Source organism: Cebidichthys violaceus, unplaced genomic scaffold (genome assembly GCF_023349555.1).
Source record: "Cebidichthys violaceus isolate CVI_PGR_0920_01 unplaced genomic scaffold, fCebVio1.0.p SCAF_20, whole genome shotgun sequence".
Lineage (NCBI taxonomy): Eukaryota > Metazoa > Chordata > Actinopteri > Perciformes > Stichaeidae > Cebidichthys > Cebidichthys violaceus.
The window spans coordinates 7,993,182-8,019,076 of record NW_027176373.1 but is presented as its reverse complement, the minus strand read 5'-3'; the positions used below and the strand labels follow the sequence as shown (position 1 = coordinate 8,019,076).

The window sequence follows — 25,895 nt, the reverse complement described above, 5'->3', positions numbered from 1 at the left end:
AAAAATGCCCATCACAATTTCACAGAACCCAAGATGTCTTGTTTTGCCCAACTAGCAGGCCAAAATCCAAATACATTCAAATTGTATTGATATATAGCAGAAAAAAAGCAACAACAAGCACAGGACCTAGGGGTACCTAAGCATCATAGTGACTGAGCAAGTGTCTGTATTTGACGAGTTGGGAGTTTTCTTTTTGTAGATTTGGTTCAGTTTTAGGTTGTTAATGTTTTCTGATCAACGTTTGTGTATTTCTTTTCATTGCTCAGGTGATAGGCACTCCCTCAGTTGCCTGGCTTTTGAAACAGCTCGTCCCGCTGATGAGAGCAGAGAGTTTGGAGATCACCGAGTCTCTGGTGCTTGGGTTCGGATGCACAAACGCTCTGGTCTTCAGGTACTGCAACAGGAGCATTCAGAAATGTGCACCAGCATTACACATATAGATTGCATCATTCTCATCAGTGCTAGCTGTTGTTTTCCCTTCTAAGATGTTGAATAGTTTGTAAAACACATTTCTGATTTAATGCTCAGATGTTAAACAATCATAAACTGTTAATAATAATAAACACACAAAGCCTGAATGGAGGGAATGCCAGTAGACAGATCACAACAGAAAATGGATGATGTGCTAGATTTGACCCTTTCCTCTTACATAAGTCCTTTCACGTTGCCTTCTTCTATTACTGAATCCCATCTGCCCTTACATTCTCTTCATACCTGAGCTGCATTCCTCTTTGACATTCAGAAAAGAAAAGAAAAGAAAAAAGTGTGTCTTTAAAGGGACAGCGATGTATCGCAGTTTCTCAAAGGACAAAGGTTCCATTGTGTGTGAGAGGTGTTTCATTTTTAAAGAGATGATCTATTTTTAATCTAAAATGTTTTCCAAAAGGCGCTCATTGTTGTCAAAGGGATTAAGGTCTCCCCAGACGAATTTGTCTAACATGGCTGTATGAGGATTAGTGTTCAGGACATGTGACATTTGGGTTGCACAAGATAGATATCTGTTACAAACCATTGTGTTTCCTTAAATCAGGCCGTCCTCCATCGACAAGGAAGGATGATTTGATCACTCTCATTTAGCAATGAAGCAATCAATTGATTTTTGCCCTCTCTGGTGCTGTTTATAGGGAGCTAGTGGAAGAACTCCATCCACTGATGAAGGAAGCGCTGGAACGTCGGCCTGAGGTAACACACAAACACAGTGAGAGTGAAACACACCGACGGCGCTGAGTGGATCAGATTAACTTCATTGATATCAGAATTGTGAAAAACCTACTCCTGATGAAATGCAATGTTACATACAACAGTTAATAAGAGTTTAGAAGTTGTCTTTTATGTTGTACTCATACATAGTGTATGCTTATAGCTATTAGAGATGCTTTCCATAGGTCAATAATGTCTAATTATTTATGAAAATGGACGCTAATGTTCATTCTCTGTAAGTTCAGAATCCGGTATACACAAAACAACAAGCTTACGTATATTAACATACATTAAGCAGTAAATGGAAAACCTGTCTGTGCTTTCAGAACAAGCGGCGCAGAGAGAGGAGGGATCTTCTCAGGCTGCAGCTGCTGAGGATCTTTGAACTGCTGGCTAATGCAGCAGTTATCAGTGACAGGTAGCACACACATTTTATCTAGAGCGTAGTTTCTGGCCTGCTGATGCACATGTAAACTTCTCTTCTCCTCCCCTACAGCACTAATGGAGCACTGGAGCGTGACTCGCTGGCCCTGGGCGCCTTGTTCCTTGAGTATGTGGATCTAACCCGGATGCTTCTGGAGGCTGAGAATGAGAAGGAGATGGACGTGCTTAAAGATATCAGAGCCCATTTCAGCGGGATGGTGGCTAATCTCATCCAGTGTGTTCCTGGTAAATCACTATATTATTTTTTTATGATGTAATACATTGGCTTTCGCAGTGTTTTGACAAGCTAAGTTCTAGTCAGACTTAAATTTACATTTGTAAAATCAGCATTTTCATTTGTCTTCTATTTTGACCCTCCATGTCTCTCTCTTTCTCTCACCTTTCACATCTTTGCAGTCCACCACAGGCGCTTTCTCTTCCCTCAACAGTCTCTGAGACACCATCTCTTCATCCTCTTCAGCCAATGGGCTGGACCCTTCAGCGTCATGTTCACTCCTCTCGATCGTTACAGTGACCGCAACCACCAGATCACTCGCTACCAGTACTGCGCTCTCAAGGTACCGATACCCAAACGTCCCAACCCTGCCGCACTCCAGGAGTTATTCTGTCATTTTCTTACAGAAACTTTAGCGTTAACTCAATTTAACTTTTTGTCTCTTAGGCCATGTCAGCAGTTCTGTGTTGCGGTCCGGTGTTTGACAACGTGGGTCTCTCTACTGACGGCTATCTCTACAAATGGCTTGACAACATCTTGGCCTGCCATGACCTACGGGTAAGTCCACTGTTGCCTTTAACTTTCTATGTGTTGTTGGTTATTCTTTTTCACTACACCTTAAAAAGTATGATGAACATGATCATTCAGAAGTTGGAGCTGTATAGCTTAACCCAGCTTGTTATTATGCAAGTCTAAGTCTAAGCCTTTTGTGTCTGTTCCTATATCTGTGGATTAGTACCGCTACATAATAACATGTGTTTGTCGTAGGTGCACCGTCTGGGGTGTGAGGTGGTCATCCTGCTCTTAGAACTAAACCCAGACCAGATCAATCTGTTCAACTGGGCCGTGGACCGATGCTTCACTGGGTCTTACCAGCTAGCATCTGGTTGCTTCAAGGCCATCGCCACTGTCTGCGGCAACAGGTGGGGAATCATGCGTTTGCTACATTCGTTAGAATCTGCCTGTTACGCCCCCTCATATAGGAGGCTAGGTAGTCTACATCCATTGAGTTAGTAACCAGCAACTACTGACTATTCCTCCTCACTTTGCCAGGAATTACCCATGTGATCTTGTGACCCTGCTCAATCTGGTATTGTTCAAGGCCTCAGACACCAGCAGAGAAATATATGAGATCTCAATGCAGCTGATGCAGGTACATACACACATACAAAAAGGGTGTCAAAGAGGTGGGCACAAGCGTCAAGCTAAAACCTGCAATGCATTATCACAGTAAAAGATAAACAATATGTCTGCAGGTGCTGGAGTCTAAACTGTGTGCGTACTCTAAGCGAATGGTGGAGCAGAAGCCTGGGAATATTTTGTATGGAACACACGGTCCTCTGCCTCCGCTGTACAGCGTCAACCTGTCTCAACTCTCCATCCAGCTGGCCAGCATGTACCCAGAGCTCACTCTGCCTCTTTTCTCAGGTACATGTTTTCAGGGTGAATGTGTACGTTACAGTGAGATATGCTCATTAAATCCTAAATCAGGTAGGAATACCTCCAAAAACAGCACAATCCCTTTAAACCCTCACATTCAAAACTCCCAAGAGACCAGTATACTCCCAGAGATAGCTGTTAAATTTACTCCCAATGTCTCTCTGCTGTTATTGAACACATTTAAAGAACTCATGCTTCCCTAAGGCACTTCTAACATTTTTTTCCTCTGACATTTTTTTGCCCGTCCAGAGGTGAGCCAGCGTTTCTCAACCACCCACCCCAACGGCAGACAGATAATGTTATCCTACCTGCTACCCTGGCTCAGTAACATTGAGCTGGTGGACACGGGGCTCCTACCCCCAGCCTCAAGCCCCTGCACACCAGAGGAAGAACCACGCGGCCAGGGGCAGGGCATGTCCCCCAGTCTGAGAGGCAACGGCTGGGGCTCCTTACAGGCGACATCGCTAGTGCTCAATAACCTCATGTTCATGACTGCTAAGGTACGAGGCCATGTTTGGGCTTGTTCGTGAAATTACTCCGCCTTTTCCAGTGAAATCTCCTGCCTTTCAACTTTTTTTCTCTTCACATTATCAGTACGGAGACGAGGTTCCTGGCCCAGAGATTGAGAATGCCTGGAACGCTCTGGTGTCCAACGAGAGGTGGAGCAACAACCTGCGGATCACCCTGCAGTTCCTCATCAGCCTGTGTGGAGTCAGCAGTGATACCACACTGTTGCCTTTCGTAAGTGCAGTCTGTACACACCGACACGCTGCTAATGAAAGCCCCATATGAAATTGAACTGGTGTGCCCCCTGTTAAAACTCTTATAAAAAATACTGTGTGTTTGTATCTGTTTTAGATAAAGAAGGTGGTTATCTACCTGTGTCGCAACAACACCATCCAAACGATGGAGGAGCTCCTGTTTGAGCTGCAACAGACGGACCCAGTCAACCCTGTGGTGTTGCACTGTGACAACCCTCCATTCTATCGCTTTGCTGCCAGCAACAAAGGCTCCACCTCACAGACAGGTAAGACAAGACGGTCCTGTCATATTCTCTAGTCTCATCTCAACCTCGACTTTCAGTTTGAACTTGACAGCTTTTTATGTGACGGATGATTGACTGTATTTCTGAAGATTATATCTCTGAAATGTGTTATTTTCAGGCACCACGTCCAGCAGTAACACTGTGGTGGCTGGCCAGGAGAACCTGACAGACACAGATGAGAACAAGCTGGTCAGAGAGAGTGAAGAGCGGTTAGTATTAATACATTATTTTTAAATATATGCAATGGTCTCTCAAGAGTCTTGTGCAAGTAGATCAAATATGCCAAACATGTCGGCATCATATGACTGCAGTTAAATTAAATAAAGACTTTCAAACTTTTCAGTCACGAAATACAACTATACATTTTGCTAATTCTGTATTTTTAACTTTTAATGTCGTGCATTGATCTCAGCATGGCCAGGGCTCACAACAGACTGGAGTCTCGCTACAGCAACAGCTCCGGGGGCTCCTACGAGGATGAAAAGAGTAAGTTGTCTTGGTTCTCATGAGAATGAATGTTCAAACTAGCTTTATTTGAATAATGTGTACTCACACACACACACACACACACACACACACACACACACACACACACACACACACACACACACAGCCCAAGGGGACTCACAGCTGTCTGTTATTTGGAAAGAGCTTCAGGACCGTTACACGCTCCTGCAGATTCCTTCTCTACAACATCAGGAGGATTCGTCCCTTCCTGACTGACGAGACGGCGCAGGTTCTCATCCAGGCTCTTGTCATCTCCCGCCTGGACTACTGCAACTCTCTACTCGCCGGAGCCCCGGCGTCGGCCATCAGACCTCTGGAGCTTGTCCAGAAAGCCGCAGCTCGCCTGGTGTTCAATCGCCCCAAGTTCTCCCACACAACTTCCTTTCTCCGTTCTCTACACTGGCTACCTGTAAGAGCTCGCATCCAGTTTAAGACTCTGGTGCTAGCCTACAGGGCAGTGAAAGGAACAGCTCCTTCCTATCTCAAGGCCATGGTCAAGCCTTACACCCCCGCCCGACCACTTCGCTCTGCTGCCTCGGGGTGATTGGTTGCCCCGTCGCTCAGAGGTCCTGGCGGCCGATCGACCCGGTCACAACTGTTTTCTGTCCTGGCCCCACAGTGGTGGAATGAACTTCCCACTGACGTCAGGACAGCGGAGTCGCTGCCCATCTTTCGGCGCAGGCTGAAAACCCACCTCTTCAGGAAGTGCTACCCTGAGCCTTCCACTTAGCGCTTATTGTTTTCATACTAGCTTGTTGCACTTATTGTATTCGTATTACTTATAGCACTAACTGTTTTTCTTGTTTCTGCACTGTACTTTGGCTCTGAGTTATGCTCTGCTTCATGCTCTTAGATGCTTGTTTGGAAAAGGAAATGTGCTTATGACTTCTGGTGACTAGTAGTTCTTTTGATTACCAATGTTGAATGCACTTATTGTAAGTCGCTTTGGATAAAAGCGTCTGCTAAATGACTGTAATGTAATGTAATGTAATGTAAAGGACTTGGACTTCTTCCTGTCAGTCCATAACGTTCACCACTTCTGCTAAAACGTGTGTGTGTGTGTGTGTGTGTGTGTGTGTGTGTGTGTGTGTGTGTGTGTGTGTGTGTCTGTGTGTCTGTCTTACTCACTCCATTAAATGTCTGTTGTTTATGTTGTAGTTGTATATAAAACCTGTTGTTTGGACACAAACCAAGGCCCACCACTGTGGCCTTTGACACAGATACACAGATTTAACCTCAACCACACTGATGGTGCCCAGTCTATCTTTAGCAAGCGTCTGTGTTGGGAGGCATCCAGACATGACTCTGCTGCTGGTAGTACTCGTGTGACCAAGCAGAGCTGTAACCAGACTAGCACAAGGGTGGGGCCATTTTTCAGAAGCCGGACCTGTCACGTCTTTCATCACGCCAGTGTTTGACGAGATAGTTATTTATGCTTAACCATGACAATTAGGTATTGTTGTTGTCAAGCACTTAAAGAGGAAAATATCTTCCTCAGTACATATGCTTTTCTTTTTAAAAAGGTTCAGCTTTTTTGGAAATACTTTTGGATTTCCAGCTGAAAAATTAAAAGATTTCCTTTAGGTTATGTGTCAAAATATTTCTTGACTGGGACCATATGTTCCTGTAGTCTCTGCTGGCTGCCAAATAAGCATATTTCCCAAAATGTCTAACATTTAAGCTAAATAACAAACATCATAAAACAAATACATTTCAAAACTGAGTATGTTTACAAAATAAAATAAGCTATTTTATTAGTATAGGGTCGTAGTAACTTAAAGTGCTAAAGAACCACTTTGTTGACTGTGACTGAGCTCCTGTTTGGAATTCCACATGTTTTGAATGAGCTGCTTTGGGACACATTACCTGTCTGTCACTGCTCTGATGATCCTGTGAGAGAACTTTTTTGTGCTTGAGGATCCATGGTCAACGCATTGTGAATAGATATCATGAAAGTTAAGAGGGAGAGAGCCTTGTGTTTATGAGATATATGTCACAATTAACTGAATATTGTGATTGGTCTCTTTTTGTAGCCGACCCACTCCCACCGTATGCTGGTTGGATACTGGGTGTTCTGGAAACCAACCATCCTCAGCCGTTACCCATGCCTATTAACGGGGGCTGCTGGGCTCCTCTGGTTGACTACCTCCCGGAAACCATCACTCCCAGAGGACCACTGCATAGGTATACACAAACAAACATGGACGCACACTGAACAGACAATCCACTCTGAAACAACCACAAAAATGGCACGCAGAAAACAGATTTCGAGTTGGAACAGCAATGTTACTTTCAGCAGACTCAGCAAAGAAAGGTATTTTGTCACACAGACTAGTTACACCTACTCTCACAGATGGTCTGATTAACCCCAGCACAGAATGAAAGCCATTCCGCCTGCTCTGTCTCTGCTATGTAGAGAATGAATATTAGAAGGAATTTACTAACCTATCTCCTCCTTCTCTCTTGACACCTCAAAAGTCATTACTGAAGAGGAGCTTCAGGCTTGATTTATTACGCTAATGGTGCAGGGATTTTTTTTTTCAGGCAAATAGTTTCTGTATATGCAGTTTGTCATCTCATCTTCATCTCATCTTCAACCGCTTATCCAGGACCGGGTCGGGGGGCAACAGCTCCAGCAGGGGACCCCAAACTTCCCTTTCCAGTTTGTCATGTTAATTATTATTAGAGAGAAGCCTCAATTCCAGCAATTTACACACAAAAGCAGTTTCTAGAATAAGACTTGCATGATGATGTAATCCTCTTCATGACTGAAGTACATTTAAGAGGTAAAACCAATACTAGTTTTCTCTTGAATGTAGTCGTCTCGAGATTTTTTCTTTATTGACTGGACTTAAAGCTGAAATAATTTGCCGATAATAGATTTGACTAGTCCATCTACAGAAAATGTTTTGATTTAACTCATTGTTTAAAGAAAATCACTGGTTCAGACTGCCCAACAACCAACCTGAAGACACTACCTTGGATTTAATAGACCAAAACGATTATTCGATTATGAAAATAGTAATTAGTTGCAGCCATAATTTGATTAAAAGACAAAATCATTACCCATTGAACCTTTATTCTGAATAACAGAACAGAAATCTTCAGCATACTTCCTCCATGAGACTACATGTGGTCTAACTGATGTCACATGTGCTTGAACCCAAGCTTTCAATAATCACACTCCTCGGTACACCACCCCACAGTCCATGGATGGAGCAAGCATTGTTGATATTTTGTGCACTCACTGGATCTGTTGTGTCTGTGTGTGTGTGTGTTGGTTTTCAGGTGCAACATTGCAGTGATCTTCATGACAGAAATGGTGGTGGACCACAGCGTGAGAGAAGACTGGGCTTTACACCTGCCCCTGCTACTACATGCCCTCTTCTTGGGTAGGCGCACACAACACACACACATACACATACACATAACTCAGATACGATCTATCTTTCTCTTTGTACAAGTCCAGCCATTAGGTGATTCATCTTGGGAAAAAAAAGAAGGTAAAGGAAAACAGCCTAAATGTCATGCATGTATGAGGTGGACTTAAAGGAAGTTGAACAAACAAAGACACACAGAAATAACTTTGAGGTGTGTCGGCATTTTCTGTGACGTCCAACAAGATCATGACGTGATAGTGTGAGGATTTATCTCCATCCATCACAGACATTTCAGGACAGACCGTTGTCTTGAGTCACCATCACAGACACATTCCCCTGGGCCTGCATTACTCTCTAAGACATGTAGACGCATACCTACCCTGTCAGCTGTATTGTTATTATGAATATTCAGCATAGTGACACTCAAGTTATCTTCCAATCTGTGCGACTGTGTGCATGACGATGTCTAAGAAATCATCTTGTGATGTTTCATGCATTAATACCGGCAGTGTGTTGGGAGAAATGTTGTCATAGCAAACAATGAAGCACAACAAGCCCTCATACAGGTGGGCCTTTAAGAAACTGTACACCAACATATCTGGACACAGTAACAGTGCCTGGCAGTATTTCAATTCTCTTAGTATGTTTTATCCTTAGAAATAATGAATTCCTAAGAATTAAAATTTGTATTTACAGTGAGACAGATGTGCAGATAAATATCAGCATGTATACAAGCTAATGAATACTTTGTATGTATCTGTACCTGTCTGTTATAATACAGTATATTAATCATGTGGTTGTCTTACTGGATGTGTTTGCTATTGGCAGGTCTGGACCACTACAGACCAGAGGTCTATGAACACAGTAAACGTCTCCTTCTCCACCTTCTCATTGCTCTCTCCTGCAACAACAACTTCCAGGTCAGAGTGGGATCCTCACATTTCTTGTTATGATGCTGTTTTAGCCTAGCATGGCATAAAGTGGCAATGGAAAGTCTTTTGGTCAAAAATGAATCTTAACAGCCACTGAAGAATCTTCCTTTGTGTGTTTCCAGGTAATAGCCTCAGTTCTGATGCTGACGAGAGAGATAAGTGACAACAAGACCCTCACCATTAAGTCCAGCTACCACACAGAGTACCAGCAGTCGCGTAAGGAGAAAATACTCCACATGCAAACACACATTTATCAATCCTAAGAGATATTTACTGGTTTATAGAATTGATCGTTTGATTAGTTTTCACATGAGAGAACCAATAAAAATGTGCTGAAACAGTGCAGTGTATAAAAATATGATAAAGCTGCAGGGCTCTATATTAATAGCATACTCTGTATCCTCTATCATCGTGTTCACTTAGATGTACCTGACTTCCTGCGAGAGTGGCAGGCTTCTCCGGTGGCGGACTCCGGCCTCAGCTCCACTTCCAACTCTTCCTCTGCCAGTCTTGGTGGCGGCAGCACTGCAGGCAGTGTTGGAAATCTGCCCCTCGTAACACCCGATGACCTGGAGGACCTGGAGGATACGCCCAACGAAACCGACGAGAAGACGAACAAACTCATCGAGTTCCTCACCACCAGGTACGCACACCTACAGTGACATCTTGTGCAATTTTAGAAGTTTGCCGTACAAATGTTCAAGCAGCCGTCTTAGCAAAGTGCACGTGTGTCTCACTTGTAGTGCACTCTGTGTGCACTCTGCACATACTGAAGTGCTTGTGTAACGTGTATGCGGTGCTACTGGTGGTGGGTATACAGTGCATGGAGTACTGTGTTGTTGTTGCTCAGAGCGTTTGGGCCGCTGTGGGTGCACGAGGACATCACGCCAAAGAACCCCAACTCCAAGAGCACGGAGCAGCTCTCCAACTTCCTACGCCACGTCGTCTCTGTCTTTAAGGAGTCAAAGTCAGGTGAGGAACTGCTCACATTGATGTCAAATGTCATTCACTGAATAACCGAAATATCAGGGCTCACATGTAGCATTTCTGAAAATCCATATTCCATTTCCAGATGATTTGTTTGAATCCACTACACTTAATGCAAAATCACATTGGCACAAAACGACTGCTAAAGTCCTGGAGCAAATAGAGTCTGCTAATATTCTCAACAATAATGCTACTAACAAACCTGCATGTGTGTATCTTTATGTGTCTTTGTACCCATCTATTTCCACAGACTTCCACCTGGAGCATCAGCTAAGCGATGTGGCTTTGCAGACGGCTTTGTGCAGCTCCTCACGTCACTATGCTGGGCGCTCTTTCCAGATCTTCAGAGCTCTCAAACAGCCAATCAACAACCACGCTGTCTCTGACCTGGTCTCGCGCCTCGTTGAGGTGGTGGGAGAGCACGGAGACGAGGTGCAGGTGAGCTAGAGCGAGGGATTGTCGGGTTAATAGCGGTACATGAGAGAGCTACGACAGCACTTAACACCCTCTTTAATCTGTAAATGAATATGCATGCTGGTGTGTTTCAGGGCTATGTGATGGAGGTGCTGTTGACGCTGGAGTCAGTGGTGGTGAATCTAGCAGAGTGTCTGAAAAACAGTGACCTTATGGCAGCTCTAACCAGGTAGGCCTTTGCTCTTTATGAGTGAAAAATGTAAGTTCAGCCAGTCTTTATGTTGCAAAAACTAATTTCCCTGTGATTTGACACAATGACACCATACTCAACATATGTGACATTCGGGTACATTCATTTTTACCGTGTTTGATTCACAGGACATCCTCACCAGACTTTGTGACTAGTGAAAAACTTATGAACAGAAAGAGTACAGGTCAGTTGAACTTCCCCGGCCCGGGATTTGTCGGTCTGTCGTCACAACGCCACCAGCGCTCCTACTCGGTCCCAAAGAAGTTTGGCGAGTGCGGGCACCAGTTGAGCGATCCTCCCCGCAGTGCAACTCTGGATCGCATACAGGCAAGAAAGGACGATTGCTGTTTAATGTGACACCTTAATGCTGGAGCAGACTAGCTGAATGCAGTGCATCGCAGTAATTCAGTGTTATCTTTAACTTTCAATCTACAGGCCTGCAACAGTCATGGCCTCTCCCGAACAGGAAGGACCCCCGGGTCCTGCACATCATCAACCAATCGCATCGACCCCAGCGTTCTATCGGATCCTGCCCATGTCTCCCATCCTTCAACAATACTGGCCACAGTCTTCTGGGTGGCGGTGTCCCTCATGGAGTCAGACTTTGAGTTTGAATATCAGATGTCACTACGCCTCGTCCACAAGTTGCTGTCAAAGGTAGATGAGATGACATTTTAGTGATCTTAAAGTGGAAGATGTGTAATTGTAGTAGCATAAGGTCGGACCGAGGTAAGACTAGAAGCAGAAGGGTGCAAGCAATGTCTGAAGGCTGTGCTGCTCCTTACTACCAACTGGACCGTCCTACAAACGAATCAGGTTGTCAGAATGCATTTCAGGAGGAAACTAAATAATACAATCAACTTCCCGTTTCACTCAAAACATAAAAACTCTTTTCACAGGTGCCCTTAGACAGAGCCGAAAACCGCGAACGCCTCGAGAAGCTGCAGGCTCAGCTGAGGTGGAGCGGGTTCTCTGGGATTCAGCAGCTTTTGTTGAAAGGTTTTACCTCCCAGGCCACCTCTGACCTCACCTTACAGCTCTTCTGCCAGCTCACGCCAGTCTCCCGCGTGCCCGTTGTTGACAGCTCTCAGTCTATAGGTATGTTCTGGGGGTCACGGTGATCTTCATCCTGTATTATTTTATTAGCTAAAAGCAAATGGGTGGTGTTGGAAGTTCAACCTCTTCTCCCCGTGCAGGTTTCCCTCTGAATGTGCTGTGTCTGCTGCCTCACCTGGTGCAGCACTTTGGCCATCCAACTCAGTTTTGTAAGGAGAGCGCTGAGAGGATCGCACAGGTACGATGCAATTCTTCACTCTTTGCTTCACTTCAGTTTACTTTGGCTTGTATTGGGCTTTATTAAAGTGTTGAAGCCCATTTGTCTAAAAAAGGCCTGAGGAATAAACATGCACAGAAAGGATAAGTACAAACTCTCCCTTTCCCCTCTCTCAGGTGTGTTTAATGGAGAAGAACACAAAGCTGTCCCATTTGGCCCATGTGATGACGCTCTATAAGACACGTTCTTACACACGGGACCCTTTCTCCTGGGTCAGTGTGGTTTGCCGCTACCTCCATGAAGCCTTCTCCGAAATCACACTCAACATGGTCACCTATATGGCTGAGGCAAGTGCTGATAAATATGCATCGCATACCTCGAAGTTTAGTGTATTGTTTTGGTGAAAGTTGTCGGCATTTGTGAAGTAAGGACAGCTACCAATTGATCATTTTCAGTAATCTGCATTGACCTTACGCCTGTTGTTGCCGCTAAGCAAGATGAATTTAGTGGTTGCATGCTTTGTCACTCACTAAATGTCTCTCTTCATCTCTCAGCTGCTGGATAAGGGCCTTCCCAGCATGCAACAGTCTCTCCTCCAGATCATTTACTGCCTGCTCAGCCACATGGACCTGACTGCTGTACAAGTAAAACAGTTCAACGGTGATGTCACCAAGACCATTGAGAAGTTTGTTCAGGTAACTCCTTACAGTACTTTGTGTCAACCAAATCCTTTTTCCACTACTTCTCTGTGTTTTATTGTGCGATATGAAGTGTGCACTGCTGTCTCTTTTATACTCTACACTGTGTTTGTGGTTCCGTAGACGGTGCACTGGAAGGATGCCTTAAACATCTTAAAGCTGGTGGTGTCACGCTCTGCCAGCCTAGTTCATCCGGTGTACGGCCACTCGCAGGGCGACCTGTCCAACCTGGAGGTCAGCAGGGTGTGGGACGGTTCAGCCAAGGCTCTGCCTGGGAAAACACTGGACTTCACCTTTGACATCTCTGAGGTGAAGAAACTACGAAAATGTCAGAGAAAAAAAGAGGACTACGTGTCATATATGTTTGTGAGATTCAAACCACAAGCATTTTCACTGTTTACAGACTCCAGTGATTGGGCGTCGGTTCGACGAGCTTCAGGGTTCAGGGGGTAGAGAGGGGAAGGCCAGAGCCATGGCTGTAACGCGGAGTACGTCCTCCACCTCCTCTGGATCCAACTCCAACACTATCCTGGTGCCCGTCAGCTGGAGGCGACCGCAGTCCTCTCAGGTAGAGTTAGACGCTTACATTAAGGTATCACCACATCAGCATTTTCAGTTTTGTCACGGTTTATGTACATTTCTTTGCGTAACTCTTAACTGATTGTGTTTGGATGTGGCATCTCAATGCTGCTTAATATTTTCAAATTGTAATATACAACTTCTAACCACTGCTAACCACTGCTTGTTACTGTATATCCAATGACATATTGACTCACATCATCTTATTTGATTTTTTTTCTCTGCACATGCTTGTGTAGTTAGTTTAATAAAAGCAAAACCATGCTAGACTTTGTGTAAATGTACTGTAAATGCTAAATTCATGGAAACACTGGGCTCAACTGATTTAGTGATATTTAAACATCTGAGGCAGTTAACAATATACAACCTAAGAAAGAGAAGAGTTTATGTCTATTCCCTCTTGGATTTATAGTCTTTTATTTCTTTCTGTCTATCTCCTTCATACAGAAAAGAACCAGAGAGAAGCTGGTGAATGTTTTATCTCTTTGTGGACAAGAAGTCGGACTCACCAAGAACCCATCTGTAAGCTGCCTCCCATGTCTTGTTTACAAAACCTGTACTGTCGACTTGTTTACAGTGTACAAAAATCTACAAAAGTGCGGACGTCTCTTTTGTTTTAGAGGAAATTGTGTTCTCTGTATATCTTCTGGAATTATTCATCTTAGTAAGGTTAATAATTCTTCCTTCCTTATAGAATATCTGGAAGGATATATTCATTTATTCTATATGTGATGATTTTATTGTAAAGTGTCTTTGAGTACTCTGAAAAGCGCTCTATAAATAAAATGTATTATTATTATAGATATTTATTTATTTCATAAAGAAGTTGTTTTTAAATACCTTTTTGTTCCTTCTCGTCAGGTGATCTTCTCATCGTGTGGCGACTTGGACATGATGGAGATACGGGAGAGTGGTGTGTCATCAGAGGAGGGCGGAACCAGAGAGGACACGCTAGACGACACCGCCAGCGAGCAGCAGTTCAGGGTTTTTCGAGACTTTGACTTCCTGGATGTGGAGCTGGAGGACGGAGAGGTGAGATTTATATTTTTACTGTATTTTAGAGACACACTTTGAGTCCCTATGAGTGCTAAACGTACGTCACTTGATTTTAACTGTAGATAGTAAAGTCTCTGTCTCTTTCCTTTCACTTTTACCTTTAATGCGTGTTTCATTTTATCTGTCTGTCTTTAACATCGATACATTTGAAATGTATTTCTCTGTCCCTCCTCCTTGTCTCTCTCTATGTCTAACTCTGTGTCTCTCTCTCTTCCCCTCGCTGCCTAGGAGCTCCAGGTAAGGTCTCTCACACTGAGCACTTACATTAGCTTTAATCAGCGCTGTGGTGTTGCGGGCTTCTTTGTTTCCCACTGAAAAAAAACAAAGGATAATTGTGCTTCATTTTGTTCTACATTTCTGACCTTATTGCTATTTGTCATAATGGAGATGAATTAGATTGTGGCTATATTGAATGCAGACCGCCTTTCCAGTGTATTTTCATGCCATGAATAACATTTTGCAGCTTTTGCTTGTCACAGGGCGCTCGCAGACAGCAACTATTCATGTTTTCATGACAATGTTCTCCTCACAGCAGTGAAACTCACTGCTCCCATCGCGTCTGCCCTTGTCTTCCAATGTGTATGTGCGTGTGTTTTATCCAGGGCGAGACCGTCGATAACTTTAATTGGGGCGTGCGTCGGCGCTCTCTGGACAGCACAGAGCTGGGTGACCTGTTGGAGGAGAGCCAGCACTCGGGCAGCACCCCCAGTCTGGGTCACGAGGACCCCCACGATTCAGACGAGTCCTCAGAGGAAGAGGAGTCTACAACCAGCCAGAGCCTCTCTCACTCTCAGCTTGTGCGTAGCTTTAACTGTTGGATCAATGCCACATTAACATCCAATGAAGCCTGAAAAACGTTATTGTCTGTTAATGCAATGACCGGGTTTGGCAAAATATGTTGATCAAAATTATAGACATCCCTTGTTTGCCTTCCTGTTACAGACAAACCCTTCTCCATCGGAGGAAACCAATCACACTGATTCTCTATCTACCTCTTACGACACATCTGCCGACCCACAATCTCTCAATGCTTCCACACCGGGACAGGGAGCACTCCACGATTTTCACGGGAGCCTACATGTGAGGACTAAAATATATAAACATATATCCTAGTGTATTAATACAGATGCATTTATTATCCCCTTTAAAATGTAATATGTTTGTCTCCTCAGGGGAGGGTGTGTGGCGAGGATGAAGACACTCAGGCCCAGGATGACGAACTGTCGCTGAGCGCCAACGAGCTCCCTCACGGCTCGGACTGCGGCGAGAGTCTCACCCTGGAGTTGCCGGGGCAGCGTCTGGATCATCTGCCCAATTTGGACCACAGCCTCAACGCAGACTACTGCCAACCACCGCTGGACTTTCTAGACCCCAACTGTCTGCCCAGGTGAATGTGACAGACAGGAGTAAAAGAACAGGAAACAATATGGAGTATTGTTTCACTGGAACTTTTTATCAGCCGGCAGATTGACTGACATTGGGACTAAACCTTGGTTAAGCTGCAGTCTAAGCACTTGATTCTAATCTGTCACAACCAGAATGCTTGTGCATATAGCATTGGGACAGATTAGGTCATTTATTACATGCTGTTATTCACAACGAAGTGTGGTGTAAAATACTTTTCTCAGACATTCAATTTTCATTTGCATTTTCATGTATGCAAACACCCCCCCGTTCAAAATAATGAAAAGGCTTTATTAAAATAGACTTTAAATCTTGTGTAAGTGACTAAATCACTAAATGAAAACGATAGGGCAATATTAGGTTGCATGCAGATTGACAGTATGTCTCAACCCCTACAAGCTGTACATGTTATATCCCTGATAGTAAGATTAAGTACGTTGTTTTTTGTTGGGTTTTTTTTGCCGCTGTTTGTGTTTGGCATTTATTGTCCTGATTTTCCAGGTATTTTCTCTAATATTAAATAATCCTCTTAAATAATTCCTATTAAATGAATTCTATTAATCCTGGCCCTCGCAATGCCCCCTGTAACCCGTACATTAGGCTAGCTTTGAGAAACATTAATCATTTTTAACCAAATACTGCTTAAAAGGAGGCAATCGCATTATCCAACTCATATAATTCCATGAGGTTGCTGGGCACTTGATTTTGATAGAAAACCTTTTTGGGGGGAAGGTATCAAAACCTTTTTTCTTTGTACCCCCATATCTTTCCCATTTCCATGGCGACAGCTTACGTGATGATGTAGATGACTTGGAAGACCTCGGTTTTCCTCCTCCCCCCTCTCCATTTTTCTCCGCCATCTTGGCAGCCTTCCAGCCCACCGTGTGTGACGATGCAGAGGAGGCGTGGCGTTGTCACATCAACCAGCTTGTGACCGACTCGGATGGATCCTGTGCCGTCCACACTTTTCAAGTCTTCTCATCTCTCTTTACGGTAAATCACGGGAAGGATTAGATGGAATTATTAATTCATGCATATTTTTGTCCCTGTTAGTAACCATGATGCTCTTTTTTTCTCTTCAAGCAAACTCTCAATTCCAGTAGAATTAACATGCATGTATGTGCAACTGTACAACGATTCAAACTTTCTTTCTTCCCCAGAACATCCAGGGAAAATTCTGCCTCCTGACCACGGATGTTGCCACTTACCTTGGGGAGGGCTTAAGGGGCATTGGCTCAAAGTTCCTCAGGTCGTCACAGATGCTAACCACATGCTCAGATTGTCCCACAATCTACATTGACGCTGACACGGTGAGTATTGCAGACATGATTGACTAGACCGTGACAACAGCATGTTGGTTGGATCAGCAAGTGGTGGTCTGTAAACAGTGGGAATTGTGATTTGTGTTGAATTGGTCTAATGCACTGAACTCATTTGTTGATCTTTTCTAGATCATGTCATATGGTCTTCTTGAAAAAATGAAGTTCAGTGCACTGGAGCTGCAGGAGTACCTGGACACCTACAACACCAGAGAAGACGCTGCTGTATCGGTAAGCTAACATCTACACCTTATTTATGAATCTATTTTGTTTTTTAATGTAAATGTGTGATTCACCATCTCTCCACCCACACCTTTTTTTGTTTTTTTGTTACATCAGTGGCTGAGGAACTGTAAGGACACATTTCCCAGGTGCCCCGGTGACAGTGTGGTTTCCTGCCAGCCTGGAGACTCAGAGGAGAAGGTACAGGCAACTTGTTTACAAGTTATCTAGGGTTTAGCGGCAAACACGCTCAACATATGGGTAACTTCAGCATCTGTGCTCTGTAATTCTAATTGTCTTCGTCACACTGAGATTTCTGCTCTCTTTGCATGTTTGCAGTGTGTTATCTAGTTTCTTCTCATTTTTTCCCCCCAGCCACCAAGCACTAAATGCTGCTGGGTTTTACACATTGTTGACTAATTCTTGTTAACTAACTGAATAGTCATGGTTTACACTTGGCTGTGCATGTATTTGATTGATGCTTTGTCTTCCTCTCACCTTACTCTGATGCCCTAACATGCTCTCTCGCTGTCTAGCAAATGGAGTCTCTTGCAGTAAGTTCTCTTACAAGTTTCTTCACTTCACTACCGGCTTAATTTACTTTGCACAAGACAATCCGCTAGTCATCTTGTTGTGTGTTTGCATGCGTGTGTATATGTCTGTATGTTCTCTGCTAATGATGAAACTGACCCGTTTTCTTCTTTAATGTCTTCTAGCAATTGGAGCTTTGTCAGAAGCTCTACAAGCTGCATTTCCAGCTTCTCCTACTGTTCCAGTCCTACTGCTCGCTCATTGGTCAAGTCCATGCTGTCAGCTCTGTGCCTGAGGTGAGCCAAATCATAGCTCACAAAGACATCATGTATAGTCAAAAACACAATTAACCCCATACAACTATTCCTCAAAACAGAAATGATGTTAAAATAAAAACCAGCTATACAGCAGAATCCTGGCCGGCTTTCCCTAACTACCCTCGTACACAAAGGCTCAACACACAGACAGACGTGCAACATTAAATTTACAAGACACATTATGTATTCACTAAGATGTAAAAATGAATTTACCTCGTACAGACGGTCCATTGGCACACATGGCTACATCAAATGAATCAAAATAATCATACGAAAGATCCAACAAAGTTGGACACTACATGCCAGCCTTCACAGAGGAGACAAATCTTTTTTTGCTGGCTCCTAACATGAACCTTGAATAGTATATCAAATGATATAAACATTCCTTCTGTTTCCTTCCCACGTCCTAGCTTCTGAACATGTCTCGAGAGCTCACTGATCTGAAGACCAGCCTGCAGGTGGCGGAGGCGGCTGTGGCCAGCGACCTGGAACACAAACACTTGGCCCACACTCGATCCCACGCCACCCAGGTGGCAGCCATGGTTGTGCCCAGCTTCCCCACCTCGGAGGCAGCGGTGCAGGCCATACTGGAGTGCCTTAAGAACCATGAGTTCACCAAAGCTGTGCGCTACATCCAGGAGTGCAGGTCAGTAGCAATTCTCCCAAAACTCGTACGCTAGGTGGCAGTTGCCAGATGACAGATCTTTTTTTTTTATCTTGTTTTGCAGGAGGCAGTGGCCCAGCGGCGTGTTCGGTGGCAGCTCAGAGAGCGAGGTCCAGACACTGCTCAACGTCTACTTCCGCCACCAGACACTGGGCCAGACGGGCACCATTGCCCTGTTGGGTTCCCGCCAGGACCTCAGCTTGATCTGCTCCAAGCTGCTGGAGCTCAACGGGGAGATCCGTGACATGATCCGCCGCGCCCAGGGTTACCGGGTCGTCACAACCTACCTCCCCGACTCCAGCGCCTCCGGGACCAGCCTCTGACAGGAGCTCAGGAGCCCCCCGCCCCCTCCTTCCCCACCCTTGCCTCCCCCGTCCCTGCAACCATTGACGCTTCCGAAACCATCTCTACATCCCTTCTCATCTCAGCCTGCTCCTACAGAGGAGGCCCAGCACCCACACACCTGGCCCCTGCCTCCTCCTGTGTATCTGCTGCCCCGGCTGCACAGCAACAGACAGATACCTGCCTACAGTCCGGCCCGACACCAGAACCATATTTAGATCACGACCCAAACATTTCTCTGCTCTCCTCATCCACCGTACACTCTGATACCTCATTTGATTTTCCCGAACCCCCAGACTTGTTCTCATCACATGGCTGCTCAAACACACCAGGCCAGCCAAGTTTTACAATGCCGCACACACAAGAGCCAAGGAGGAGTGATCTCGATGAGAACACTAACCTTTACTATCCTTTCAGAGGATGTTCTTCACACAGTTCACCACTGTTACATATACACAGAAGCAAACACCTGATATCGTCTCATACATCTAGCATGCTCCTGACCGTAGCCTCAGAACCCACCTTGCTCACAAACTCGGACACGAGCGCATCTCCTGATCCCCCTCAGAGTTTGCATCTCCCCCATTTCCCCCTCTCTCCATACAAACACTCAAGTCCGACCCCAGTTGTACACCCGGGCCATGACACAGTGTTAACCCATGGCCCCGCCCCATCTTCATCCCTTCTCCCTCTCCCTCCTCCCCCTCCTCCCTGCCCTACCGGCCCAGGAGAGGCTGCGGCATGGGGTTGTTGTTGTTCCCTCGGTGGAGTTGCTACGCCCTTATCTCGCTACCTTGGGAAGGTGGGGCATGCCACTCTGCCCCTACTGAAAGTAGGGGGGCTCCTGAATGCTGAACCATCAGACGTCCAGACCTGAGACGTGAACTCACCGTGCCAGAGGACCTAAAGAGCTCAGACTTCTATGAATCCTGAATGAAACCAACTATGAGCAACCGTCAGATCTGAAAAGGAGAAGACGACATCCCAGAGATGCTTTCAGATTTTACACTGTAAGAACATTGCTTCATGTCCCAGACACAATGGGATCACTGAACCGACTAGATACTACAGACTGCTGCCTGCTGATTAAGACGACCTGATACTTCACTACGGCTACATGTTGTAAGATTGATGTGCTCCTAATTTGAGTCCTGCTTTAGGGTCGTCATTCAGCACTAAATCTATTCTGCACCCGAGGATCTGTGAAGGCTTTTAGCTTTGAGTTCTAACTCGATGGAACTGATTGAACTTGATCGACTGCCTCCCGTCAAAAAGGACGTAGTTTGCTGTTTGTGTTGCCAGAGACGGTGAGGAAACTCCCCGTGACACTGCGTAACATCACTGGTAGAGTTTTCGCTATTGCACTAAATGGAATTTTTGGTATAGTTTTTAAAAAGATGTTACAGAAATGAGGTTTCTGTTTTTTGTTACTGTGAGAGAAAAGGCTTTCCCTGAGGAGGAGGAGGAGCCAAAAGCTGGAATAACTTCTCTCTCCTGTTGCGTCCACTGTTTTGAGACCTCCTGTTGGAGGAAATTGTGCAATGCATGACCCAGATGAATGCTTTTCACTGTACTAGTGTCCCTTTCGCTCAAAGTCTGACCTCTCCAGACTGACTGAAAGACTGACAAAGAGCGGAAGCAGAATATTCAAGCGTACCTCCTCGTGCTGCCCTCGCTCCGTTTATATTCTGTATCAGTGAACCAGCTCGTCTCCCGACTACCGTTGTAAACATTGGTACACTAATCACGCCATTATCCGTGCACTCCTCTGTGGCAAGTTGTAGCATCATTAGCAGGCGTCCACTGTATATTGCTCACTGTAACACGTTGACTCTGTGTTCACATGCTAGGAGGATGGTGCATGTACACACTCAAAATATTTTGTCTCCGTCTGTATACTATTAATAGTTATGGGCACAACTGTTGTAGCATATGTTTGTGTGTGGTTTGTTGTTACCTTACACGTAGGGAAAACGCTGACATTCAGCGCTCATTGTTGGCGTTCAAAACAAAACCCTGTGCTACTACTGAAGTCCAACACTTCCTGTCGTCAGCCCTTTTTGTGACTCCCTCGTTTGCCCCTCCCTTTACTGTACAAATGTCCCTATTTATATCTGATCAGCTATAAAACACTCATTTGACTTAGATTTTATATTGATGTTTGTTCTCTCAAATCAAACTGCCATGCATGACTCTTCAGTGTACTGTATGGAGTGTTTGACATATTTATTAACAAAAATCATATTTTATCTGAAAGATACGTTTGTATGAGGTACAAAAGGGAGCTTTAAGCTCATGTGGGTATTTTTTTTTTCTTTTTCTGTGTGTGCGCGCGCGCGTTTGTGTGTGTGTGTGCATGCCAAACAAGAAATTGCACATTTTTAAAGCTTTTTAGATCAAGACTAGTTGTTTTTTTCCACCTTGTAAATACTTTTACAGCCTTTGTGAAGTTGTTTTTGAGTTGATGCTCTGTACAAGTCTGTGTCAAAGTAAAAGACAAAAGTTATTTCTTTTGCTTTTCACTTGAAATCTTTTTAGATTGCGTATTTATTTTAACATACCGTCTCTTGACACTGCAGTACTGAACACAATCTTTGGGCTCAACACATTGTGCATAAAGTTGCGTGCATTCAAGTCAAACTGAGCTTTTAGAGCTATAAAAAGACTGCCGAGGTTTTTTAATAAATTAGTGCAATATAATCTAGAATAATTTCTCAATTTCTGACATGCAATTTGTTTATTTCATAAATTTAATTTCTTTTTTTTACAAAAATAGTTTTCATAAGCAAGTTAAAGCTCCAGGATTGATGAAGGAGAAACAAAAGCCAACTCTTTTGAGAAGTTGCTTAAAATTAACAAACCAAGACAGAGATTCATCTACTCGCTGGCAGGAGAATACACAAATCTCTCTTCTGTCTGTTAGTGGAGGCAACTTCCATTCGTGACACGTACAGGATGTCCAGAACCAGAGCGAGCATGCGAGGCCGTTCAGACAATGTATTTGAAGCTGTAGGTGGCGTCACAGGACAGCCTCGAGCCCTTGCAGCGACAACAGAGGTCCTGGCGGTGAGGCCTCTTCATGTTAATGTGCCTCTGCTTCTTCTCACAGCTGCAGCAGGTCTGAGAGCAGCCCTGCAGCAGAGAAGAGGAGACTGTTAGTGACTGGAAGAAGCAAGAAAAGAGCACGAGGATGCTTCTGACCCCTGATGCTCAAGTTTTAAGAAACTTAAGACTTGATTCACATTGCTCTAGGAGCCACAAAGTAAATGTACCTTGCAGAGGATGGACTCCACTCTGTAGGGGTTAAAGCCCACCTGACACTTCCGGCAGAGCTGCTTGTAGTAAACCTGACACAAAGAAATATATATTTTAAAATCGACATTATTGTTTGGAATGCAGATTTTGCCAAATATAAATGTGTGCATGCTAAACCATAGATTGCAGTGAGCAATAAACCACTTACTTTACTGGTTCCAGAGATGCACCACACATAAGCACTCTCCCACCGGATGTTGCACTTTTTGCAGTGGAAAAAGCCATACCTCTGCTCCAGGAACTAAAATAAAGACAAATTCATATTGAATGAAAGACCATTCAGAGTCAGAACCAAGGCTCAGGGAAAAAGGGGGCACATCGTGTATTAACTGCTTTGTGACTTTACCTTTTATGAAATCTATCCATTCATTAATTTCTTCCACGTATTCAGTTTTTTTTCTTACATTTTCCTTTTTTTTACTGCAACCCATTTTAATTGGCTTGTTTCTTTTATATCTTGACATAATGCCTTTTGTGTCTTATTTAAAAACACTTAATTGCCTTGTTGAAAGGTGCTATAAAAGAAGCCTTACATTGTGCCACTTATATTTTCTGAAGCACAGAATGAACCATGATGGGTACTTAAGGTGAGTCTTTATTAACTCATATTGTGCACTGTATGTCCCTGATAGGGTCATTGTTTAAAAATCAAACTGTAAGACCATAATTGTTTCATTACTGTGCTTCTATCCTCTAAATTTCTTTTTTTTTTATCAAATTGGCCTATGTGTAGAATGAAGTATAGGGAAGACTTGATCTTAGGTCTTAATAATGTTCTTAGCTGAAAATTGGTTTAGTCATCAAAGAGGAAATGTGTGAAAATAACTCATTACGGTTTAGAGAAACCCACCTGAAAGTTGGACCCCTTTAAAGACCTGTGGAGAGTGGTCTTCAAGTCCCGCACCGTGTCCTCGCCGCTGTGATCAGTCTCATCCTCTTTATCGGACTCCGCTTGTTCGGCGGCTTCAGCTTTTCCTTTACTTCCGTCATCCTCGAGTGTCTTCGTGAAGATCCGTCGGTCAAACACCGGCGAGTAGATGGAAACGGGCCTCAGGAAGCGCAGCTTGCTGAGTGGTGGCGTGTTGTAGCGCGCCTTCCCGTCCGGCGTGATCGGTTCCGGGCTCTTGGGCGACTTAGAGGACCCGGTGTGGTCGCCCTCCACGCAGAACAGCGTCTTGGGACCCAGCGAGCACTGCGTGATTTTATCCACTTTGGCGTTTACTTGCACTCCGCACTCTTTGGTGTTGGCCTTCCTGAGTGGAGGGGGCACAGTGGGGTTGTTGACCTGGCACAGGATGGCCTTGCAGAGCTCCAGGTAGTTCAGGCCATGTGGGACCATGAAGCGGCCCTCTCTCTTCCCCCAGCCGCTGTTGTCCTGAGCTGGGACAGCGCACACGTTGTACCGTGGAAACGTGGACAGGAACCCCTCCATCCTGGAGCCGTGAAACCGGTCCAAGTTCTTCCAGCTGGGATTTAAGCAGTCGCCTACTAATTGGTTGATTGAGAACAGGGCTGTGCACATCCTCCAATTGAGCTGCCATATACAGAAATATTCAGATATGTTTAAAAAAAAATGTAATGCCTATGGTGGTAGACATTTATCAACCTTAAACTGCTACTGACAACCACGGATACATAACAAGCTCGTAATAGTTCTAAATTATGTTGTTCATCCTAAATAATTAATGTAATGTCTTAAATGTTAAGATCCAATAAAACTTGTAATTTTAATTTCAAGTTTGATTTTATTCAAATCATTTTATTCATATGTCCAAGGTTATTGTCTGTGGTATTCAAACGCTGAAATTATATTAAATTATATATATATATTAGATCGACTGTTATTTAGTTAAATACTCATTCAACAGCTAAAGTTCACAGGCAATGTGACCACTAATCTGTAGTGGCCTACCTCAAACACACTTGATTTGACAATATGCTTTCAACTTTCAACCGGACTGTTTCCCACGCATTACTCTGGTTAACTATGTATGTTATCTGTCATGTTCTGCACCTGCAGCAGTATTGTGTTTTGGATTTGAGGGGTGCAAATCTGAAACGTTGTATTGGAGCTCCCCCTATAGTTCATATTGGACAGAGACGCAAAGAACGATAAAGCACGCTGCTGATCTTTTAGACATATTATTTCTTTTTAGTTTAATGTTCTGTAAACTAGTATGGCAAGGCATTTGTAGTGGCTTAAAATGTGGATTTCGCAGGATAATTAGCAATGACAAGTGTAATCAAAGTAAATGCTGCAAGAGGAACAGATGTGCTTACATTGAAACGTGGCATATTAATGATTAGGTTAGCAGGGAAAGGAAAGGGGGAAGAAATGACAGGCTCCATAGCAAAATCTGAGAAAAGGCTGCATGAATAGACGCATTGACTTTAATAAACATGGATACTTTCTGATATGAATAGCGTTATTGAGAAGCAGCTAAATTGATCGTAAATAAAGTTTACGCGAAAGAAACATGAATATCACCTTAATGAGATCATTATGTGTATTACTACCGTGTCTCATTTATAAGATCATTTCCGTACAAAAATAAAAGCTCATTCAAAACACAGCAGGTTGCTGCGTTCACTTGCTGTCGAAAAGTCCCCCCAGGTTTCAATTTAGAGCGAATTCTCCTTATTTTGCAGCCTTAGCTATAGGACTGCATTATAACACGTAGGCTACTTAACACAGAGGAACTAATATTTTAGTAGTCTATCTTATATGAAACTATAATGATTCACTTTCTTAGCCGCATTGGGTAAACAAAACTCACGTTATGCTATGAAACTAAGACTATGTTATGTTAATCTCTCTCATTAAATAATTGATTGTGTAATATTATCATATATCATACTGTATATTCTCAGTAAACTGTAATCTCTTTTAAATCACTTCTTAAAACACATTTTTACAGACTGGGTTTTATGTGATGTCGTCGCTTTTCTGTTTTATTTCAGTTTTATTTGTATTAGTTGATTTTACAAAATTATTTTACAATATGTATATATATATATATATATATATATATATATATATATATATATATATATATATATATATATATATATATATATATATATATGTTTATTATTTTATTTATTTATTTGTTTATTCACTGAGCGTTCTGCTGTTATTATTGCCATGCTTTTGCGGCTCTGTTTTTAAGTGCTATATAAATCAAGTTATTATTATTATTATTAATATATTTTTCCTGAAAATATATCAATGCTAGAAATCTTTAAAGGGAAGTAAAACTTGTCATAGTCAATTTTCTTTTTAAAAAAAAGAGTATGTTTTTCAAGGATAATACCGGCACCACACTCGCTCTATAGGTGGCGCTACACACTTGCTGGTCGTT

General features: G+C 43.6%; 2 protein-coding genes across 6 annotated transcripts in view; one reads left to right on the top strand and one right to left on the bottom strand.

The window, feature by feature from the left end:
- Positions 1 to 21,728, top strand: part of fryb (furry homolog b (Drosophila)) — a 47,570-nt gene extending 25,842 nt beyond the window's left edge. For 2 of the 5 annotated variants that reach the window (XM_068716030.1, XM_068716028.1), the window contains exons 24-66: positions 267 to 391; positions 1,125 to 1,182; positions 1,527 to 1,618; positions 1,697 to 1,869; positions 2,041 to 2,201; positions 2,306 to 2,416; positions 2,627 to 2,781; positions 2,912 to 3,011; positions 3,115 to 3,286; positions 3,548 to 3,798; positions 3,893 to 4,039; positions 4,157 to 4,325; positions 4,462 to 4,552; positions 4,756 to 4,829; positions 6,884 to 7,034; positions 8,139 to 8,242; positions 9,059 to 9,150; positions 9,285 to 9,378; positions 9,586 to 9,805; positions 9,983 to 10,134; positions 10,400 to 10,587; positions 10,698 to 10,792; positions 10,942 to 11,140; positions 11,249 to 11,470; positions 11,713 to 11,911; positions 12,010 to 12,107; positions 12,263 to 12,433; positions 12,641 to 12,781; positions 12,908 to 13,093; positions 13,188 to 13,352; positions 13,811 to 13,885; positions 14,225 to 14,395; positions 15,022 to 15,216; positions 15,362 to 15,499; positions 15,592 to 15,806; positions 16,612 to 16,816; positions 16,984 to 17,133; positions 17,275 to 17,373; positions 17,482 to 17,565; positions 17,901 to 17,918; positions 18,081 to 18,191; positions 18,623 to 18,858; positions 18,941 to 21,728. In XM_068716030.1, coding sequence (XP_068572131.1) covers positions 267 to 391; positions 1,125 to 1,182; positions 1,527 to 1,618; positions 1,697 to 1,869; positions 2,041 to 2,201; positions 2,306 to 2,416; positions 2,627 to 2,781; positions 2,912 to 3,011; positions 3,115 to 3,286; positions 3,548 to 3,798; positions 3,893 to 4,039; positions 4,157 to 4,325; positions 4,462 to 4,552; positions 4,756 to 4,829; positions 6,884 to 7,034; positions 8,139 to 8,242; positions 9,059 to 9,150; positions 9,285 to 9,378; positions 9,586 to 9,805; positions 9,983 to 10,134; positions 10,400 to 10,587; positions 10,698 to 10,792; positions 10,942 to 11,140; positions 11,249 to 11,470; positions 11,713 to 11,911; positions 12,010 to 12,107; positions 12,263 to 12,433; positions 12,641 to 12,781; positions 12,908 to 13,093; positions 13,188 to 13,352; positions 13,811 to 13,885; positions 14,225 to 14,395; positions 15,022 to 15,216; positions 15,362 to 15,499; positions 15,592 to 15,806; positions 16,612 to 16,816; positions 16,984 to 17,133; positions 17,275 to 17,373; positions 17,482 to 17,565; positions 17,901 to 17,918; positions 18,081 to 18,191; positions 18,623 to 18,858; positions 18,941 to 19,199 — 6,312 coding nt within the window. In that variant the 3' untranslated portion in view covers positions 19,200 to 21,728. Of the gene's footprint in view, positions 1 to 266; positions 392 to 1,124; positions 1,183 to 1,526; positions 1,619 to 1,696; positions 1,870 to 2,040; positions 2,202 to 2,305; positions 2,417 to 2,626; positions 2,782 to 2,911; positions 3,012 to 3,114; positions 3,287 to 3,547; positions 3,799 to 3,892; positions 4,040 to 4,156; positions 4,326 to 4,461; positions 4,553 to 4,755; positions 4,830 to 6,883; positions 7,035 to 8,138; positions 8,243 to 9,058; positions 9,151 to 9,284; positions 9,379 to 9,585; positions 9,806 to 9,982; positions 10,135 to 10,399; positions 10,588 to 10,697; positions 10,793 to 10,941; positions 11,141 to 11,248; positions 11,471 to 11,712; positions 11,912 to 12,009; positions 12,108 to 12,262; positions 12,434 to 12,640; positions 12,782 to 12,907; positions 13,094 to 13,187; positions 13,353 to 13,810; positions 13,886 to 14,224; positions 14,396 to 14,647; positions 15,217 to 15,361; positions 15,500 to 15,591; positions 15,807 to 16,611; positions 16,817 to 16,983; positions 17,134 to 17,274; positions 17,374 to 17,481; positions 17,566 to 17,900; positions 17,919 to 18,080; positions 18,192 to 18,622; positions 18,859 to 18,940 lie in introns of those variants that run through there. The other 3 variants (XM_068716029.1, XM_068716032.1, XM_068716031.1) reach the window with 3 other exon arrangements.
- A 478-nt stretch (positions 21,729 to 22,206) lies between these two features.
- Positions 22,207 to 23,965, bottom strand: zar1l (zygote arrest 1-like). The gene is made up of 4 exons (XM_068716033.1): positions 23,384 to 23,965; positions 22,682 to 22,774; positions 22,491 to 22,565; positions 22,207 to 22,350 (listed from the first exon to the last, which is right to left on the bottom strand). The coding sequence occupies exons 1-4, from the start codon at positions 23,963 to 23,965 to the stop codon at positions 22,207 to 22,209; spliced, it is 894 nt and encodes a 297-aa protein (XP_068572134.1).
- Between the last annotated feature and the right edge of the window lie 1,930 nt (positions 23,966 to 25,895).